The 20,432-nt window shown below is 54.4% G+C and overlaps 1 protein-coding gene across 5 annotated transcripts in view; it reads left to right on the forward strand.

The window, feature by feature from the left end:
- The window catches only part of SAMD4A (sterile alpha motif domain containing 4A), a 97,738-nt gene extending 83,548 nt beyond the window's left edge, over positions 1-14,190 (forward strand). For 2 of the 5 annotated variants that reach the window (XR_011000400.1, XR_011000401.1), the window contains 9 exons: positions 190-299; positions 946-1,032; positions 3,344-3,638; positions 5,136-5,221; positions 6,639-6,757; positions 8,397-8,598; positions 9,199-9,325; positions 10,788-11,866; positions 12,910-14,190. Coding sequence is in view for 3 of the 5 variants with exons in the window: in XM_068194897.1 (XP_068050998.1) it covers positions 190-299; positions 946-1,032; positions 3,344-3,638; positions 5,136-5,221; positions 6,639-6,757; positions 8,397-8,598; positions 9,199-9,325; positions 10,788-10,981 (1,220 nt within the window). In the remaining 2 variants the exon portion in view is untranslated. Of the gene's footprint in view, positions 1-189; positions 300-945; positions 1,033-3,343; positions 3,639-5,135; positions 5,222-6,638; positions 6,758-8,396; positions 8,599-9,198; positions 9,326-10,787; positions 11,986-12,909 lie in introns of those variants that run through there. The other 3 variants (XM_068194898.1, XM_068194899.1, XM_068194897.1) reach the window with 2 other exon arrangements.
- Positions 14,191-20,432: the final 6,242 nt, after the last annotated feature.

The following is a 20,432-nucleotide window of genomic DNA, read 5'->3' on the forward strand; positions in this document are numbered from 1 at the left end:
CTGTGTCCCCATCCAGGGGCTGGTTCCGTGTCCCATCCACATCCACAGCCCCATGTCCTCCCAAAGGTCCATGAAGCTTAGTGAGGTGTCCGTAGGGATGCCCCTCGTGTCGGTGTTGATGCCGTTGCTCGCGGTCGTGCCGTTCCATGAATTCAAGGGAGCTCTCCTGTCCTTGCCTTTGTGCTCCAGATGTCCCAGCCTGGCTGAAGAGCCTCCGGCTGCACAAGTACGCCGCCCTCTTCTCCCAGATGACGTACGAGGAGATGATGGCCCTCACCGAATGCCAGCTCGAGGCACAAGTACGTCCCACCTCACCTGGGGGGTGACAACTTCCAAAGCCCCTTTCTGTGTCTTTCCATGGTTGGGAAGCAGAAAAAGGGAAATTTGGTCTTGGGGAGTAAAAAAATCTCGCATTTTGCCTGAAAAAAACCTTGTCCCTGTGTTCTTACTGGAATCCCAGCATGGAAGTCTCATCACTGGGAGCTGTGCTTGGGGTTTTTTCCCAGCTGGGATTAAGTTCAGGAGTTTCAGGGGTGCAACCTGTGTTAGCCAACTCCCTTAGAGGCAGTGGGGCTTCGATGGCTGACTGCCTTTGAAAGTGTCATAGACTCATAGAATATTGCTGGTTGGGGTTGGAAATGGCCTTAAAGATTATCTGGTTCCACCCCCCACTGCTTTCAGGTTCACCTATGGATTATCCTTGGGATAAAGAGGAATGGGAACACCGTTGCTCTCCATGTGTGAGGTGCACCAGGGAGGGACAGACTAGCTGGAAATCTCTATCCTCAGCAAGTCTCTGGGTGATTTTCTATGTCCCCCACAAATCCCTGCACTCAAAAATGTAATTAATTTCCAGCAGCCCTTTCTGTTTAGGAGAGGAAGGGTTTGGGTTGAGCCAGCTGCCCTGTGGAAGTGCTAACATCAAGTTTTGTCCTGTTTTTGCAGAACGTTACCAAAGGCGCGAGACACAAAATAGTCATCAGTATCCAAAAGCTAAAAGAAAGACAAAACCTGCTCAAATCTCTAGAAGGGGTAAGTAGTCACAACCATTTTTGTATTTCTTGTGTTTTTAAGAAGCCAGGAATGAATTCTGGGGTGAAATACTCTTTGCTTACACATATTGTGGGGATCTGATGCAGGTTTTATTTCAAAGAATTCCAGAATGGTTTGGGCTGGCAGGGACCTTAAAGTCCCAACCCTCTGCCCTGGTGAGGGAGACACTTTGCACTAGACCACATTGCTCAAAGCTGTGTTTTGCAGAGTGTGTCCTAATGCATCTCCCACACCTCACACAGCTGGCGTGGATGTACCCTATAGCCCTGGCCAGCTCCAGGGTGCCCAGAAACACTTGAGCTTTCCTGGAACATCATATGGGCACCCTGTCCTCAGATAAAACAGCAGACACTCCCATCAGTGCCTGAGCAACATCTTGAATTTCCAAGGAGAATAAATAGGAACTTCTTTATCACTTCAACAAAAGCTTAAACCCTGCAGAAAGGGCTTTTGGGGAAGTAGCAGCACCACAGCCTAGCTGGGAGCAGCTCACCCAACCTCTCCCTATTTATTATCGTTGTATTATATTATATTTAATTGCACCATCTTCAAACAGCAACTTGCAGAGCCTCCCACTAGGGGCTTTTAAATACTTCTGTGGTGTGTTGCTATTTATTGGTGTTTTCCATAGCTCACTGCTTCACTATTTATTTATAATATGGGCTTGTGCTCAGAGTATGGCAGGAGCTAATAAAGCCATATTTACCTCCATTATTAATAATAACTATTAAATCCAAGAGCTGGATGGAGCTGGCTGCAGCCCTGTGTTTTCCAGGCGATTGCAGAGCCTCTTCCTCCTCTTCTCCGCCAGGATTTGGGAATCTGGTATTGATTGAGTGGTGCTGTGCAGGAGCTGGAGCCCAGCTCAGCTGGCACAGCCAGCCAGGCACGCTGTAAAATACAGGAGGAAAGTGGCAGGGACTGGTTTGGAGCCCTCTGGGGTGGGTTTGGGCCGTGGCACTGTGACCCCGTCCCCTTTGCTGGGGCTCGGAGTTGCCTGTGAGCTCCTCCCAGGAGACGTCTCTGCCTTTCCAGGCTTCCCATCCAGTTTTTGCTAAACAAGAGCATGTGTGGGACGTGATGTTTCTGGGCAGTGTCTCGCTGCTAAACACTGCTGCTTTCTTGGAAAGAGCTGCTCCACCCCTCTCTGTTAGTTAGCAGGGCAGGATTGTCTCCCAGAAAAATAGTGCCCAGCAGACTGACACCAGATCTTTGTGAGAAATGGAGCTGAGACGTCCAAGAGTGAGCTGGGAATGCAGCAGGAATTAGAATCAACATCCCATGTGCCCACTTAGTGTCCCTTTCCTTCAGCACATCAGGATTCAGTCCAAAACTTGCCTCTTTCCAAGCAGTGTCCCATGAGCCAGATCGTGCAGGAGCCTGCCTGCAGTGAGCTGTTCTGGTCCAGGCTACGAAGTTATTTCCCATCAGTGGGGTGAGGATCTGACCATAGAAATGGAGTTCTTGATCCACACCAGGAGCGAGGTGGGGTGCACCCAAATTCTCTCCCTCCTGGGTGGATCTGCCCCAGGATCTCCAAGCTGAATGGTTTTGCTGTGGGAGTATCAGTTCACATTGTGGTGTCCCCTTCTGTGTCTGACCACAAACCACCTGCTCCCCTTGAAACCCTCCCAGTGCCCTCTGCAGCCACTCTTCCAGCCCATCCCAGAGTGGACAGGGATGTCCCCACAGCTGCCACAGGACAGGCTTCTTCATCCCAGCGTGGTCCTGGGCTCTGAGATCGTCCCAGAGCATGAGGATGCCATGGCAAGCAGTTTTGGGACAGAGCAGTTACTGGGAGCCAGGCTTGAAGGCAATGCTGGAAATGGGAAATGAGCCCATGTTAATGCAATTCCAATGAAATAGAGCTGAAATGTTGGGATTGTAGGATTGCTGGGGGTGCAACAAGGTATTTGCTGCTCTGGGCATTGAAATCTCCCAGGCTCAGTCACTTCCATGGACTTGCCATTTCCCTGGTGGAAATGTGGAAACATTGAAGCTGGATTGTTGTTGGGTTTGGGTCCCAGTGGTTGATGGGGGCACATTTATCTCTGGGGATTCAGGTCTGAACACATCCACGGATGATCAGACACAGTCCCTGCAGCACTCCCCTGATAAAAGGAAAAGACTTGATGAATGAAACATGGCCGTTGACTGTAGAATGCAGCAGGATCCTGAAGCAGGAGCAAAGCTGGGAATTCTCAGGAGGTCACAGGAGGGGTCTGGTTTACAGCTGATGTCCCGTTGTCCCTGCAAAGACAAACCCTTCTCTCTCCACTTCCATCCACAGGACATCCTGGAAGGTGGCAACTTGCGTGTCCCGCTGCAGGAACTGCACCAAATGATCCTCACCCCCATCAAAGCCTACTCTTCCCAAAACTCGAGCACGGAGGAGCACAGCCGGGACGTGGACTCGCACCACCCCTCCTCCCTGCTGGGCTCGGACAGCCAAGGCTCCGACTGCAAGGACTCCGCGGCGGCCGGGATGCAGCAGCACCATCTGCCGGGATGCGAGGGCGAGTCCGGAGGGGCCCCTTTGCCCGAGGGTGACCTGCCCGGGCAGTTCACCCGGGTGATGGGGAAAGGTGAGCGGCTGCCACTTGTCCCCGCTGACCTGGGGACTCAAATCCAGGGAGGGCTGCTATGGGGCAGGGGGGGTGCGGTGGCAGCCGCCTTTCCCTGAGCTCCTGCTGGTCCCAGTCTGAGGGGTGATGGCTTCTTGAGGTCCTGTCATGCTGGGGTTGGAGGTAAGAAGTTAGGGCAGGTGGGTTGGGATTTTGGGGAGGGGCAGCAATGGCTCAAGCTGCCTGCCCGAGGTCCAAGGTGGATAGCATGCATTCCAAGCCCCAGGTCCAAGGTGGAAAGCATCCTTTCCCTGCCCCAGGTCGGAGGCAGAAATCACAACTTTTCCCGAGGTCAGGAGTGGAAGATGTCCTCTCTCTTCCCATCCAGAGCCCTGGGTCATCCCACTGATCCGGAGGTGTTTTGAGTAGCATCCCTTGGATTTACTCTGCTTGGAGCAGGGTAGCAGTGGTGCATGGGCTGGACACGAGCTATTTGGAGTGCAAATCAGTGGGTCCAAGCCCCTTTTTATGCCCCAGTTTGGATGCAGGACATCCAGAATACTCCCTTGCCATTCCATGTCGAGTGCAGGGTGTGCAGCTTTGCATCAGGGATAACACATTGGGAGGTTACAGGAGCAAGCTGAGCTGGGGACCGACCTCCTGTGCAATATTCATGGCTCTTGGAGCAAATCTGTGTGAGCTTGGATGTGCCCTAACCTTGCTGGTGGCACCTGAGGTGTCAGTGCTGGCTGCATGGAGGGAGATCTCCCTGGGGAAGAGGAAGGGGGGGGGTCTCATCTGCAGGAAACTGGGAACAGAAAGAGCCTCATTGGGGTGCCACAAAGAAATATCAGCCTTGTCTCTATTTTCAACCATTTTGCAAAAAAAAAAAAAAAAAAATAGCTGAGATGTTTTCTGTACAGGAACCTGGTGCAGAATTTGTCCCCAGCTGGTTCCCTGCAGAAACAGCCACATGTGGGGCTCCGGCCCCATTTTATTCCTGTGACAAATGTCAGTGTGGCACAAGCCATGCCAAGATGTGGTGTCCTCCTGGACCCCCAGGCATCCCTGCCCAGGGGTTGACAGCAGGAGAAACTCATTCCTCTGTGAGCTCATTCCCACTTCCTTCAATGACATTCATTCCAAAAGAGGTTAAAATTCATCAGGGAAGGTGGGAATTTGCCACTCTGCAGTGGGGGCAGATTTGGGCATGGGAGAAGGAGATCTCTTGCCTATGAATAGGGATTAATCCTGTGCCCCTGAGTTATTTAAGTCTAATTTTGGGGACTCCAATGGTATTACTCTGGATTTACACCATCATAACTGAGAACAAAATCTGGCCCTAAATATAGGAAGGTACAGCAGGAATTGGGGAAGGGTGTTTTTTCTTACTGATGAAAAACCTACTCATGGTTACAAGGGAAACAGGATATCCAAGATGTTTCTGGGACCCCTTCTGGGCCCCATCTTGGTGTCCCCATGCCCATTTCCCTTCTCCTCTTTTTTTTTTTTTTCCAGTCTGCACACAACTTTTAGTTTCCCGACCCGATGAAGAAAATATAAGTTCCTATTTACAGCTCATAGACAAATGTCTAATCCACGAGGTGAGTCGTGTCAGATCATCTAAAACTGTTGTTCTCATCACTTGGAAACTGTTTCCAAAGTGTCTGTTTATGTAAACCTTTGGGTTTCTAACACAAATAGTTTTGGGGGGTATTAATAGTAATTGTGACAGAACAGGCTTGGAGCAGGCGGTAGCTCCAACGTGGTGCATGGAAATGTTGCTTCCCCCCACGCTGGTTTAATTGCCAAGGCCTGGAGCTGGGAAATTCATCTGGCTCGTGACAGTCCCATCAGCAGCCGGATGAAAGCAAGAATCCTGGGATGAACGTGCAGGCGGTTTCCATCAGACCGACCCGGCGATCCCTCGGCGTTGTCGCACCACGTGGTCTTGGGATTTTGCAACAGGGATTTTACATCTGTTCCTGCTCCCAGCGGATCTGCCTTGGCTGGGTCACGGCTTGGGATGGCCCAGGCTGTGTCACAGGGCTCTGGAACACTCCTGCCAGTGTCCCTGGTGTCCTGCAGTGACTCCTACCTACTCTGGCAGTACCTGGAAGAACAAGCTGCTTCCATCAGCTGCCCCTATGGCAGGGGTCAGGGAGCAAAAGCGGTGGAAGCTGAGGCCTGGGACCAGAGAGCAAAGCCAGGAGGACATGGAACTTTTCCCAAAGTGCCTGCACTTTTCCCACCAGAGCCAGCCCACGTCCCAGGACCACCCTCTGCGCTGACTCCGGCATAATCAGCGCCAGGAGAGAGCATCTCCTCCTGAGTGGTTCAGAGCAATCAAGTCAGGCACTAATTAGCCTCCAAATTGTCCTCTGGAGACTTCTGCTGCTCTCCAACAGAGACCTAGGCTGTCTAAAGTTAGCAGTGGTGGCACGTGGGTGTCCCTGTCACCCACACCTCCTGCCTGGAGCTCTGGGAGCAGGTGTGTCGCTGCCAGGGTGACCTTTGCAGGGAGCCCGGGTGGGTGACGGGCTCACCTGGGTGACCTCCCCACAGCCTGTCGGTGCCAGCATCACAGCCAAGCTCTGCCCAGCCCTGAGGAGGGGGATAGGATGCAGGATGCCACAGGGCAGCTCAGCTTTCCAAATCCCAGTTTTGCTCACCCTGGCAGCATTTCTAGAGCCACATCCAGGTGACAAGTGGCACCACCCATCAGGACCCACCATCAAACCCTCGCTCTGCCAAAAGGAGTTGGCAGCCTTGAGGCAAAGCTGGGCTGTCACTGGGGCACAGGGAATGCTGCCAGCATTTTCTCCACCTGAGATGAGTAAATCCCGAGGAAAGACCAGCGTTTCCCCCTGGACTTTCTGATGGGGCTCAACTCACCCCTTCACCTGCTCCAGCTGCTTTTCTTTACCCACACTCCCACATGCACATCCCTGCTGGCTTTGTCCAGAAGATTATTCATACATTTCCTATTTTTCTCTCTCTCTTTTTTTTTTTGGGGGGCAGGCGTTTACAGAGATCCAGAAGAAGCGGCTGCTGTCATGGAAACAGCAGGTGCAGAAACTCTTTCGGTCTTTCCCTCGGAAATCCCTCCTGGAGCTGTCAGGCTATCGGCAGCAGAGGAGGTACACGGGATTTCGGGATTGGGGGGTGGATGCAGTGGCCAGAGCAAGAGCACTGCAAGTGGGAACATCCCCCCAGAGGGGTTCTGCTGGGTTCAGAGCTGTGTTTGGGGAAGGGGGAGGGCTGGAAAAGCTTCAGCAGTGGAATCCCAGGTGCTGGCTGGGAAGGGAGCAGAGCAGGCAGTGTGCTTGTGCGTGTGGTCGCTGCCTTTCCCTCCGATCCCACCCTGTCTCCATGGCTCCAAACCCAGCACTGCCCAGCTGTGCTGTGTGTCCCCAGTACTGGGCCCTTTCCCTGCTGCCCTTTGGTGATGGCATCAGCACTGGGGATTCCTCCAAGAGCTGTCAAGTGGCAGGAAAAAAGGCTAGGAGTTTTCAGAGGGTGCAGAGCCGGAGGTGCAGTCAGAGAGCCAGGCAGGGCTGTGTTGGGAACACCATGTTTGCTCACTTCCAGGGTGATGCTGGATTTCAGGTGACCCTAGAAAGCATAGGGGAGGGCTTGTGCCAAGAAAAAATATTTCTAAATCACTTTTATCAACATCACCCCTTGGTTTCATTCTGCAAAGCCTGGTTTGTTGCAGGTTTTTTATTCCCAAGAAAGACGGTGTTTTGGAGATAACTGAGAGTATAGGAACTTCCAGGATGAGATTTCAGGAGAGCTCAGCCCTTCCTAATAAAACTTGGATTTATTAGGTCATTCTAACCAAATTTTACAGAACTTGAGAAGTCTCAGGGGGGACCATATTTGTAAAAACAAACCTAGAAGGGGAGAAAGAAAACCCAACAGCAAAAGCTGAACTTAAATTAGACACTGGAGAATCCACTCATGAGAAATCTCAAAGAAATCAAGTTCCCAGGGCATTACCTGGATTATTTTAGATTGTATTTAAGAACAGACCCATTTTGCAGGAGTGAAATAAGCTTTAAAGAAAACCAGTGTGGATCTGAGAACTGCAGAAGGGCAGGAAGGCGACTGGCAGAGGGGAAGAAGAGAGGGTGCAGCACAGCCAGACTGCCTCCTTCCTGCTGCCTCTGCAGGATGGAGGGACAACCTCGGTGGGGTGGGAGGGTCAGGACCCCCTCCCAGGATCAGTGTCTCACCCTGGGTGGGGTGGGAGGGTCAGGACCCCCTCCCAGGGTCAGTGTCTCACCCTGGGTGGGACGGGAGGGTCAGGACCCCCTCCCAGGGTCAGTGTCTCACCCTGGGTGGGACGGGAGGGTCAGGACCCCCTCCCAGGGTCAGTGTCTCACCCTCAGTGGGGTGGGAGGGTCAGGACCCCCTCTCAGGGTCAGTGTCTCACCCTGGGTGGGACGGGAGGGTCAGGACCCCCTCCCAGGGTCAGTGTCTCAGCCTGGGTGGGGTGGGAGGGTCAGGACCCCCTCCCAGGGTCAGTGCCTCAACATGGGTGGGGTGAGAGGGTCAGGACCCCTCCCAGGGTCAGTGTGTCACCCTGGGTGGGGTGGAAGTGTCAGAACCCCCTCCCAGGGTCAGTGTCTCACCCTGAGAGGGGTGGAAGTGTCAGAACCCTCTCCCAGGGTCAGTGTGTCTCACCCTGGGTGGGGTGGGAGGGTCAGGACCCCCTCCCAGGGTCAGTGTCTCACCCCCGGCGCTCTCTCTGTCTCTCTCTCTCTCCCTCCGCAGCCGAGGCTTTGGCCAGTCCAACTCCCTCCCGACAGCCGGATCCGCGGGGGCAGGGCTGGCACGGAGGAACCCCCGGCAGTTCCAGATCCCCTCCCGCAACCTCCCCACGGCCCGGCTGGGGCTGCTGGGCCCCACGGGGCTGCTGGGCACCCCCCAGCGCAGCCCTGCCGCCAGCCCCGCCATCCTCAAGCAAGGCAGGCAGGTTGGTCCGCGTTCGTGGCGTCTCCAGCTCTTCCATCCCTTTCCCACGAGCTTCATTTGCTTTTCCTTCTCTGACTTGTCGTAACCCCCACTTTTTTTCCCACTCTTTGTTTGTGGGCATTTGGGTTGCGCTCCCCTCTGTGCGGTGGGATGTGGAAGTGGGAGCAGCGGGACGGGGACAAACCGAGCAGCAGAGGGGGAAAAGCTGAGTCCTTGAAGTGGCTTAAAAATAGGGAGAGGGGATTTTGGCAAGAGCAGATAGTGGTAGGAAGAAGGGGAGGGTTTTAAATTGGCAGAGGGGAGATTTAGATTATATACTGGGAAGGAATTCTTCCCTGTGAGGGAGGTGGCACAGGGTGCCCAGAGAAGCTGTGGCTGCCCCTGGATCCCTGGAAGTGTCCAAGGCCAGGCTGGATGGGGCTTGGAGCAGCCTGGGACAGTGGAAGGTGTCCCTGCCCATGGCAGGGGGTTGTAACAAGACTATCTGTAAGATCCCTTCCGACCCAAACCATCCTGTCACTCTACAAGCCCAAAGTGGCTATAAACCCGTGGCACAGGGGGCTTTGCTTTGCATCCCACACCTTGTGTTTGCTCCCCACAGAACCTGTGGTTTGCCAACCCTGGGGGCAGTAACAGCATGCCCAGCCGGAGCCACAGCTCGGTGCAGAGGACGCGCTCGCTGCCGGTCCACACGTCCCCGCAGACCATGCTGATGTTTCAGCAGCCAGGTAGGCAGCAGAGGTGCTTTTCCACCTACCCACAGCCAGGTGAGATGAGTGGAGGTGAGAGGAGCTGGGGTATCTCTGAATTCCTGGGATAACCATAGACCCTGTGTGTGCCATCTTGACTCTGGGTTACAGTGCTGGTGCCTTGCCTAGCTCGTTTCTGAGGGGCTCCTGTCGGGAGGGCAGGTGCTGGCTCATCCATCACTTTTTCCTCCTGGATGGACACAGCCCCAGTGCGGAAGGACTGCACTCAGGGGAAATTCATGCACTCAGGGGAAATTCTTTCCACAGTGCGTGTGAAGGGAAACGGTGCTGTGTCAGTGCTTCCTTCCCCAACACTGCCAAAGTGCTCCTGTGTATAGGAGCATCCTCTCATTCAGGGAGGATCCCGCTGACCTTGGACCCTGGACCTGGAGCATCCTGGCCCTGAGGAAGCCTCTTTGTGTATCCCTTCCTTAGCTTTGAGCATGCCTTTTCCTACCAACACCCCAGAACCATTTGCACCTCGGGACAGGGAATCCATCCCCCTCATCCCTACACTCCTGCTGGTTTGGGCTGGCAGCTCCCTGGCCTCACACGCCGGCAGTGTTAAACTGCAGCGTTTGGGCAGCAAATGTTCCCTACAGCAGGAGCAGCAGCTGTTCTTGGGTATTGATTAAACACCGGGACAAGGGCACATTTCTCAGGCGTTGGAGGAGAATAAATGGGTTTCTCTTTGCGTGGCAGCCTGCGGTGGATGAGGGCGTAGGAGGACTGGGGAGCCAAAGACGTGGATTAAGTCACAAGGAAAATAAGCAATGATGTGATGCTGGGCTCACAAACCACTGTTTGCCAGGCTGTGGGGGGACCTCAACCCTCCTGGACGTCATCCCATGATCCTGTGAGCCAGTGGAAAGCAGGAGATGCCGTCCAGCACAGTAGCACAAGCTGTATTTGCGGGTTTTGCTGCAGGGCGGGGAAAGTTTGCTGCTGTTTAGATTAGGACAGGGGTGTTGGAACACTCCAAACTTCATGTACGTGTCCCATTTTTTGTGCTCACCCCCCCAGGGATGTGGTAGTGATGATGTGGGCGACTGAGTAGGAGCCAAGCCGGTCCCAGAGAAGCCAGACAGTGGCTCTGCTGGTCTGTGCTGCCATCCCATGTCCAAGCACTAACCCTGCCTGCACGGACAGCACCCATCCCCAGGAGATGACCAGGGCTGCCCCCTCCCTGGGTGGGGTTCTGCTCTTGCTCCAGCTGTCCCTTGCATCTCTTATCAGCACCTGAACCCCCTCAGATTCATCCTTTATGGATAACAGGGGGTGATGACTGCTTTTGTGAGTGTCTCTTGCTGAAGATGATTTTTCTGGGAGTCCTGTCAGACCCTCCTGGAGCATTTTTCAGATGGTTTTCCCACACGGAGCAGGCAGGCAGGGTCCCTGCCAGGTCCCTGACCAAGGTCTCCTATTCCCTTTCTCCCTGCAGAGTTCCAGGTGCCGGTGACTGAACCTGACATCAACAACAGGCTGGAGTCCCTGTGCCTGAGCATGACGGAGCACGCACTCAGCGGTGAGCATTCCCTCCTCCTGGGGCTCTTCCAGCACGTCCACGCCGCCTCTGCTGAGCCCCCCAGCACCTGCCCCGTGCCCCCCAAAAGCTGGGACAGGCTGTGGCTGTGAGAGCGGGACGGCGGCGGGGCCGGATGCAGGGATGCTCCCGGGGCTGCTCCCGGGGGTGTTCGGATGGGAATGTTGGCTTCTCTCGGCGAGGTGGCCGGGGCAGGGGGCAAAGCCGAACGCAGGGATCGCACCAGCACTAGCGGAGTCTCTGCTAATTAGCCACTCTTCAGCTTGCTAATGGTAATTAGTGTTAGCTCGCTACTCTCGTTAGCTCTCGATAAAGCCCCTGCCGCCAGCGCGCTCGGAGGGGTCACAGGCTTTGGAGCGTTGTGCCCTTCCACCACCGGATCCCTCGTTTGGCTGGGGCGGCCCCACAGCTGGGGGCTGAATCCCTGCCAGGCGCTGGGCCAGGGGCTGTGCCGGGCGCCGTGCCCTGGTGCTGGCAGTCCTCACACAGCCGGGGGTGCCAGCGGATAACGGGCACGGGGAGGGAGGAGGACCGGGGCAAAAACAAGCAGGGAAGATGGAAAAGGCAGCAGCGGAGCAGTGGAGAGCCTGGTGCAGCACAAAGCAGCGGCACCAGACGCTGCCGGTGTCCCTTGCCGACGCTCTGGACCCCCAAGCACGAGGGATGGCCCCAGCGATGGGATGAGCACGGCCGCCGGCATCGCCCCGAGTCCCCGGTGACCAGCTCGGGTCTCGCTGCGGAAATCCTGGACTGTGACCGATGGTTGAGGACAGGAACCCTCGGAGAGGACGAGTGCCCCCAGGCTCCCTGCAGATGCAACAGCCCTTCCCGGGGAGAGGAACAGGAGAACAAGGACTGTGGGAAGCAGCAGGGCCCTGGCAGCATCCCTGGCTGGGAAAACAAGGACACTTCTGTCACCCGAAGCGTTTCTCCGGCGTGTGCCCAGCCGAGGCTTAGCTGTCTTGTTCCTCTGCAGGGTACTGTTCCTCCAAGTTATTTTTTCCAGGTCGCATTCCCCGAGCCTCTCCAAACCGGTTGTGCTATAAATAGCTCTTAAAAAAATAAACCTTTCGGGGGAGAGAAAAAAAAAAAAAAAGGCGTAACAAACCTGTTTGTTTTTAGTGTCAAGGAGGGAGGTGGCTGTGGTGCTCCAAGTGGTAACAGGGAATTCTCTGTTCCACAGCCACTCTGGGAGCTGCCTCCTGCCACTCATCCTGGGAATGGGGTTTGGGATGGGGATGGGGATGGGGGTGGGATCAGGGCTGGAGGGTTGGAAGTGCTGTTGGGTGCTGATTTCTGCCCCCAGGGGGTGGGGACAGGGGGCTGCTGGTACCGGGGTCAGTTGTGAGGCTTTGGGGTGGGTCATGGACCCCTCGCTCCGGGATCGGGCTGTGGCTGGATGCATCCCTGCTGTCACAGGGTGCTGGGAACAGGGGCTCAGGGGAGACAGAAAGGATGCCTGGGGGCTTTTTGTCCTTCCGTGATCCTCAGATGGAGGAAAATTTTGCATCCTCTGTGGTGCAGGTGTTGCAGGGTTGGGTGAACTGTGGGCAAGGCAGCCCCTGGGACCAGCTTCGTCCCTGTCCCCTGACTCCTGGTCAGGGACACATGAACTTGTCACACTGTAGGAGAGTCCCAGACTGTCACCTGCCTTGTGACAAGTCCAGGCTGCCCAAAAACCCCCTCTGCTCCTGGGGAAGAGGTTGTGGCATTGTGGCAGAAGGCCTGGACTGGTGTTGGGACAGTGACCTGGGGCAGCTGCCGTGGGGTGGGGACAGTTGGTGGCACAGGGGGACCAGCAGAGCACTGACACCCCAAAACCCTTCTGCACCCCTTTTATTATTATGAGACACAGGCTTTGGAGTGTGGGGCGATGGGAGGTGGTGGGGGTGGCCCCAACACCACCTCGCTGTAGGGGCTGTGGGTTGGGGGTGCTCTGGGGGTCCATACCCCAAATCCCCAGCTTGGGGGATTCCAGTACTCACTGGGGCTGCTCCTGATTCTCCCTTCCCACTTGCAGATGGTGTCGACAGAACCTCCACGATCTAGAAGGCGTCGCCACGGGGACGCTGGCCGGGACAACAACTGCTGCGGGTCCAGCGGCGAGGTCGGGGCTTGAGGGAGCCTCAGTGATAGCTTGCATCCTTTCTCCTCTCTCCTCTCCTCTCCTCTCCTCTCCTCTCCTCTCCTCTCTCTCTCTCTCTCCTGTTTTAATTTTGTGAATGTGTAGATTGTCCTTGTGAACATATCATTAGACTTGGAATTTGTGTTGTCATTTATTACATCCATGCTAAGGGGGGGAAAAAAGATGGCAAAAAAAAAAAAAATCTCAGCGACGAAGGTGAAGCAGCATGGGGAGGTTGGGGCGGACATGGAGGAGGAGGAGAGTGCTGACAACGGAGGGTTCACCGTGGGCAAACCCTGCTCCTGGAGGAGGATACCAAGGAGCACGGAACACCACGTGGGGGTGTGTGACCAAAAATCCTCTGGGGAGGATTCACCTGCCCTGCCGGGGGCTTCGGGGACAGCAGTCCTGTCTCTCGAGTTTCGCTGCTTTCGGGTGCGGGCTGACCCGGCGAGCCCAGATTGAAACAGAAATAATAAAATAACCCCAAAATTCCCTTTCAGTTTAGCCAAGAGATCTGCAGTGTGGAGGCAGCGTTGTGCTCAGGGCAGTGGAGGGTCGGGGGTGCCCGTCCCTGCGCCCCGCTTGGATTGGGATGCGGGATGGAGCGGGGAGAGGGGGGTCCCGGAGGGAGTCTGCAAACTGGGGGACACTGGGAGAGCTTCCTGCATCCTGGCTCCACGCATCTGGCCCAGACTGCCCAAATCCAGCTGTAAAGGGCTTTTCCAGCTTGGCCAATGAGGGATGAAGGAGTCCCCAGATAAAACCCAAGTCACAAAGGGCACCAAAATGCAGCTTCACAGCCTTGTTTTCTTGGCAGTGTCTGGGCTGCCCCTCACCCACTGCTGCTTTTTATAACAGGAGCTAAATTTGGTGTTAAATTGGTAAATCTGACCTGGCACTTCTCCGAACTGCGGTGATGCTCCCGCCGGTCCCGATGCTGCTCTGAGTCCTCTGACGGAATAATAACAAATATAAAATCAGTTAATTGAGCTGATGGGTGGCAGCAGGATTTCCAGAATGGGCTGTGAGGACATGGGCAGCATCGTGTGCCAGGATCAGAGGGAGCAAGGCTCAGGGAGAGCCAGAGCGTGGGCAGGGCTGGGAGACGCGTGAATCCTTTTGTCATGCAGCGTTTTTAAGTTGTTTTTCTAAAAAAAGAGAAATATCTATATATATATATATATATGTATACAAAAACCCAAGTGCCAAATGCAATGTTTTATGTTTGCTGTTCCTTGGTGTCCTGCTTCCCGGCAGACAGGAGGTTGAAGGGGGGCGATGGGGAGGGTGGAGAAGGGAAAACCTGAAGGCCAGGGAGGTTGGGAAGAGGCGTGAGGAGGTGAAGGCGAAGCGGGGTCGGCGCTGGGGACCTGGGTCACCCCCGAGCACCCCCAGCTCGTGAGGTGTGAGCGGAGCCGCCGTAGCAGGAGCCTCCCTCAGGGAGACTCCAGTGTATTTACAGAGCTGAAATTCTATTTATTCCTTCGCTGACTATGGACACGGAGGTTTTCTGATTGTTCAGAGAGATTATTTTGGATATTTTACCTATTAACTTGCTGTGGCTGGGAACCATGATAATGTCTGTTATTAACAACCACCAAATAATTCAATTGTTTTATCCTTTTGATGTTAAAAGAAGAAAAAAAAAGCTTATTTTCCATTGACAGTGTAGAGGTTAATAACGACTTAGTTGTGTTTGCTGTTTCTTGTTTTGTTTTTTCAGTAAAAACAACAAAAAAGTGGCTTCAGTTGTGTTCGGGAAGTGCTGCCTGGCTCTGGCTGCCGGTGCTAAGTGCGGGTGGCAGAGCTCCAGGGAAAGAAGCTTAAAAGGGGGAGGGGGGGAAAAGCTTGAATCCTAAAAGAAATAAAACTTATTTATAGAAAGAAAAAAAAGAAAAAAAAAAAAAAAGAAAAAATCCTCCAACAGTTGCACGAGCGAGGCTGCGAAGTCAAATATTCAGTAATAAAGCGGCAGTGCCTTTCTTTTTGTACCCCCCGCTCGCCCCACTGCAACTGTCCCCTCCCTGTCCTGTCCGAGATGTCGCCGCCGCGGGGTCCTGGGGGTCGGGCGGGCAAGTCCCCCCCTCCCGCTGCTCGCCCAGCTCCAGCCCCGGGCCCCCCCAGCGTCGCCGGGACCTTTTCCTGGCGCTGTTCCCCCGGCCCAGCGCGCAAAAGTGGCCTTGGGCCCGGCGGATGCGGCACCTGCGGGGACACAGCCCTGTCCCTTCAGTGTCGTCCCCATCCCCGGGGACACCCCGAGCTCGGCCGGGCTGGCGTTGAGCTCGCTCAGCCCAGCAAAACCCTCGAAGGGGTTTAGGGTGGCCGAGCCCGGGCAGCATCCAGCAGGAAAATCCCAAACTGGTGGAAGCCCGCGAGCCGCCGGTTGGGTCAGCACTTCGGGAAGCGATTCGTGTTGTCACCTTTCTCCATGTTGGGTTTGGCTTTGGGAATGTGCCTGATGGAAAGTGGGTCCCGCAGACGTCTATAATTTGCACACAGCGACGATAACACTAAAGTTGATTTTATACGAGTCATCAGAGTTTGCAAAGTGAGTTTTATTTTTTGTATTCCTTTTATCTTTACTTAAAGGTGAATGTGTATTCCTCTGGGAGGAATAGGAAGAAAAAAAAAGAAAAATACATAAAAAAACCAGGAATGTTAATAATGTTAAACAGAATACTTCCTCCCTTATTAATATATATAACCCTGATGTATTTATGCCTATTGTAAGCTGACTTTAAAGAGCTTTGACCTCTCTTCTGTTGCATGCCGTTCCCGGGCAGCGTCTCCTTGTCCATGCATGCCTTTTGTCCTGGTTTTTCTGTACAAAGTTAGTGCACAAAAGAACTATTTTTGCCTAGTCAATGTTGCCGAGCAATGCCTATTTTTTAAATTTTAATTTCTTTTTTTTTTTTTTTTGGTCATATACGGCAATAGCATGTTTGTTACATGTAAAAGCTTCCCGATATAAAGAAATACTAATGTTTGGAGATGCCAGTCTTTGCAAGTGTACAGTTTTCCAATGTTGTTCCCAGTGAAACACCCTCGTGATTTCCACTTGCTCCGATGTATTTATTACTCATTTCCTCCCGTGTAACTAGGAACCATGGCTATATTTCATATCTGCGCTATATTGAAAGTGAAGGGAGATGATTAATACAAGGTTTTGTAACACTGGGGTGTGGCGCCTCCTTATTTATCCCCTTTTTGGCAGGCGGCTTCGGACTCCTTAATGCAAAAAAAAAAAAATCAGAATTCAATAGATGTTCATCCCGTGGGCAAGAGGGGAGGAGCCCTCCACCGTTCCACAGGGGGTTGGGGATCTTTATTTAAAGCCTGTGGCAGAGCTTCCAAATCCCTGGCATTCCCCGGGCAGCTGCCTCGCTGTGCCTTTGCGGACATCCGTGCCCATGCCCCGGGAGCTGTTTAGATAAGGGATTTTCCTTGGAAATCGCAGGAATTGGGGCTGGAGCAGCTCGGAGGCTGCGGAAGCACCCAGAGGCTTGGCCCAGAGCCTCAGCGTGTGTGTGGAGACTGTTGGGGTGGGATTTTGAGGCTGGGTTCTTTCTGGCCTTAAAACCTGCACATTTCAGCCCCTCCTGGGGCTGGATCAAGCAGGGAAAGACGCTCAGAGCTGGCACTGCCACTTCCCCTGGGTACTCTGCTGTGGGAAGTGCCAAGGGCAGGACCTTCTACCCCTGTTTTTTCCATATTTTCTCAAACTGAGCCTCCACATCTCCAGGCTGATCAAGCCCAGCCCTGCAGGCTCTTCTCTGCCTCATCAGCCTGGCCATTCCTGCATCCAGGTCCAGGGATGCCCTCCAGAGACCTCCTGGGTGTCCCAGACCCTGCTCACTGTCCCTTCACAGGCTTTGGGGCAGCTCAGGTCCCCCATGAGGAGCAGAAGTTGCAAATACAGGACTTATTCAGGTTGTTTGAATGCTTCATCCTCTGCTTCTCCTAGGATGAGGCTCCTGGTGAACTCTCCAAATGCTGATGGTGCCAAGACCCCAAAACCATGTCCTCAAGCTCCTTCTATTTGGGATGCTCCCGCGCATCTTGGGCCAGGCCACCCCAGAAGGGAAATATTTGCCATGGTGTTCAGCCCCACCTGAATTTCCCTGTCCATCCACCTCCACAGCCCAGTGGCCACGGCTCCCTGCACTCGTTGGGAATTGGCCTCCCTACACAGCTCAGACAAACCTAAATCCCAAAAAAAGCCATTTCCTTCCATGAACTGTTTGCCTTTCCAGGTCTCTGCGCTGCAGTGCAGGGTTGTTGCACTAACAGAGAATGGAAAGGAAAAGGAAAAGGCAGAAAAACCTGGGTTTTGGAAGGGCCAAAAAGGCTTCAAGGAAAGTCCATGGCAGCCCCATGTTAGGGAAAGTCTGTGGGTCCTACTGCTTGGCAAAAGGAAAGAGCCTTAAAAAAGGAAAAGCAGGAGGGGGAAAAAACCATTTCCGTGCTGCCAGAAGCTGTTGGATGAATCCATTCCAGACACTAAAGGCTTTACCTGCCGGTGCACCCGCATTCCACCACACCTGAGCCCCGTCCAGCCCAGGGAAATCAGGTCCCCTTCTCCTGCCTGGCAGAGGCTGCAGCCCGTGTCCAGCTGGGAGCAAAGCCAGGAGCTGGTGGCTGCTGTTTCAGCAGCTGCTGGGCTGTCGTGATCCCAGCAGGAGCTGGACAAGCCCACGTTTGTTAACATGATCTTTTTTTCCATGTCTGCCTGTTCCAAAAGGTGGTGGAGAAGCAGCCCCAGCCCTGGAGCCAGGCAAGTGCCCCTTCCAAGGAGATGCTCCTGTCCCTCCTCCCTGACCTGGTTCCTGGTGTGGGTACAAATTCCTCATATTTAACCCTGACTGGAATATCCCAGGGAATACCTACCAGCGGCAGCAGGCAGGGATTTCCCACTCCAGGGAAGTTTTTATGCAGAATGGAGAGGGTTTTTCCAGCAGAGCTCCACGGGATCAAGGAATAATTAATTCCCCACGTCTGCTGGCTGCGGCTGCGCCAGAGGCAGGGTGGTGCTGCTGGCCTGGCTGCCAGCCAGGAATGCTCCCAGGATATACAAATAACCAGCTGCTCCTGGCAGCCCAGGCCAGCAGAGTGGCCACTTCACCCAGCGTGGCCTCTGCCACCACCGGGGAGCTGCTTTAGCTGGGATCAGCAGAGGGATCAGGAATGCACACCTGGAATGGGCACCTTGGCTCGGGTGGGGCACTGGAAGGGGCAGGGATGGGTGGTCCTGGCATGGGATCAGCTTGGGCACCGGATACCCACAGAGCTCCCCATGGCTTCTCCCAAAGCCCAGCACGGGCAGAGCAGGTGCCTGGAGGAGCAGAACAGCAGGGGAACAGTTTTAAACTAAAAGAGGAGAGATTTGAATGAGGTGCTAGGAAGGAATTTGTTACTCAGAAGGTGCTGGGGCCGTGACACAGGTTGTCCTGAGAATCTGAGGCTGCTCCATCTCTGGAAGTGTTCAAAGCCAGGATAAACAGGGCTTGGAACAACCTGGGGTATTGGATGGTGCCCCTGCCCACGGCAGGGGACTGGACAGAAGTCAATCCTTTTTTTTTTTTTTGCAACCAAAACCATTCTGTGTTTCTCTGATTTTCCCTCTTTTCTCGATGAAACGCCCCACTGACAGAGCCTGGTCAGAGGAGATGTGGTCCAGCTCAGCCAAGATCCCCACTTTTCTAAAGCAAATAAATATTTGGGCTAATTTTAAATAATAATAACTTTTTAAAATACCTCATCCTGGCATGCAGCCTCTGCTTTTGGACAAACCAGCTCCATCCCCACCCCTGCCAAGAGGCAGCACAGGTGGGTGTTCGCAGCATCACCCGGCAGTGGGATGCAGTGGAGGGGCTGCGTGCCCCTGACGCCCCCAGGCTGGCATCGGGGTGATCCGTGGGCCTCCCGAAAATGCCTTTGCAGCCGCATGGAAGCCCCTGCTCCTCGTGCGGCGAGCAGAGCTCGGGGCCGGGCTCGGCAGAGGGAGCCACAGACTGCGCGTCCCCGGGCAGGCGCTGCGGAGCCGGGACCAGCCCAGCTTTGGGCATCCCTGGCCCCGCGCATCGCCCAGCTGGAGCAGCGCCTTTGCAAAGCCCCTGCCAGCTCTCCCTCCCTCCTTCCCTCCCACTGCTGCTTCCCTGCTAAGCCTTTCCCGTCCTTCTCTTTCTCTCCTCCAGCGCCACGACCCGTTCGCCTCCCAGCCGATCTCCCGCGGTGAAGAGCAAAGGAAAAGAGGCTGCAGAAGGTGAGCACAGACCGGGCTGCAGCCCCCCAGAGCCCGGGGCTGGCACCTGGGGCTGTGCCAGTTCGGGTGCCCAGAGCCAAGGGCTGGCACCCTCCACAGCATCAAAAGCCAGCCGAGATCACAGAATGTCCTGAGCTGGCAGGGACCCACAGAGATCATCCTGGCCCTGCACAGACGCGCCAGCAATCCCACCCTGTGCCTGAGAGCATTGCCCAAACGCTTCTTGAACTCTGGCACCATTGGTGCAGTGACCACTTCCTCGGGGAGCCTGTTCCACTGGCTGCATCCTGAAATTTTGCCTTTTTCCTACACATTGATGCACCCCAGGCTGGAGCAGTGACTGTCACCTCCTCCAGAGATTCCTGCAGCCCTCCAGCACTCCATGCCTTGCTCCAGGACAAGGGAGCTGAAGAGATGCCAGCTGTAGGATGAGCTGTGGTGGAACCAGGGGACGCTCAGAGGGTGCAGAGGCACCCACAGCCAGGGCAGGAGGGAGCTGAAGCACGGACCCTTCCCACGGCACCTGCTCAGGGGTCCCAGGAATTACTCCCTCCGTGGCATCCACACATCCAAGGCCAAAGCAGCACCACTGTGTTCTGCCTTGGCTCTTTTAAAATCATTTTCAGGCCTTTGCAGTGGAGTTGATCCCTCTTAGTGTGGGCTTTTCACCTTTGCTTCACTGTCGCAGTCCTGGCGTGGAGAAGAAGAGCAAACAGAGGGAAGGTGGTACAGTTCACCTCCCAAAACCACCCCTGCAACACCCAACACCAAAAACACAACATAATCTCGTTAAAAAGGACAAATAAATTCCTTGTGATTATATTCTTTGTGTATTTTAGCAATATTTCTTTGAATACTGTGATTTATTTTCTGTCGCTGCCAGGCCAAGACTTATTAACAAGAGCTTTAATGTGTTATGCCCCCTCAACTCCTAAATCATGAGTGCAACTTCAAAATCAACTGGAAGGCAAAGCTTTTCCTAGAATTTATTTCCAGGAGCTGGCCAGAAGGGCTCAGCCAAGGCTCAAAGGGCACAGCTGACTTCGGGCTCTTCCCCAACTCCAGCTGTGCTCCAGAGAACAGGAGCAGGAACCAGGGACAGGTGAGGAGCTGTTGGAGCTCATCAAGGAGCTCTCCAAGGTGTGGAAGGTTG

This window comes from Anomalospiza imberbis, chromosome 6 (genome assembly GCF_031753505.1).
Source record: "Anomalospiza imberbis isolate Cuckoo-Finch-1a 21T00152 chromosome 6, ASM3175350v1, whole genome shotgun sequence".
Lineage (NCBI taxonomy): Eukaryota > Metazoa > Chordata > Aves > Passeriformes > Viduidae > Anomalospiza > Anomalospiza imberbis.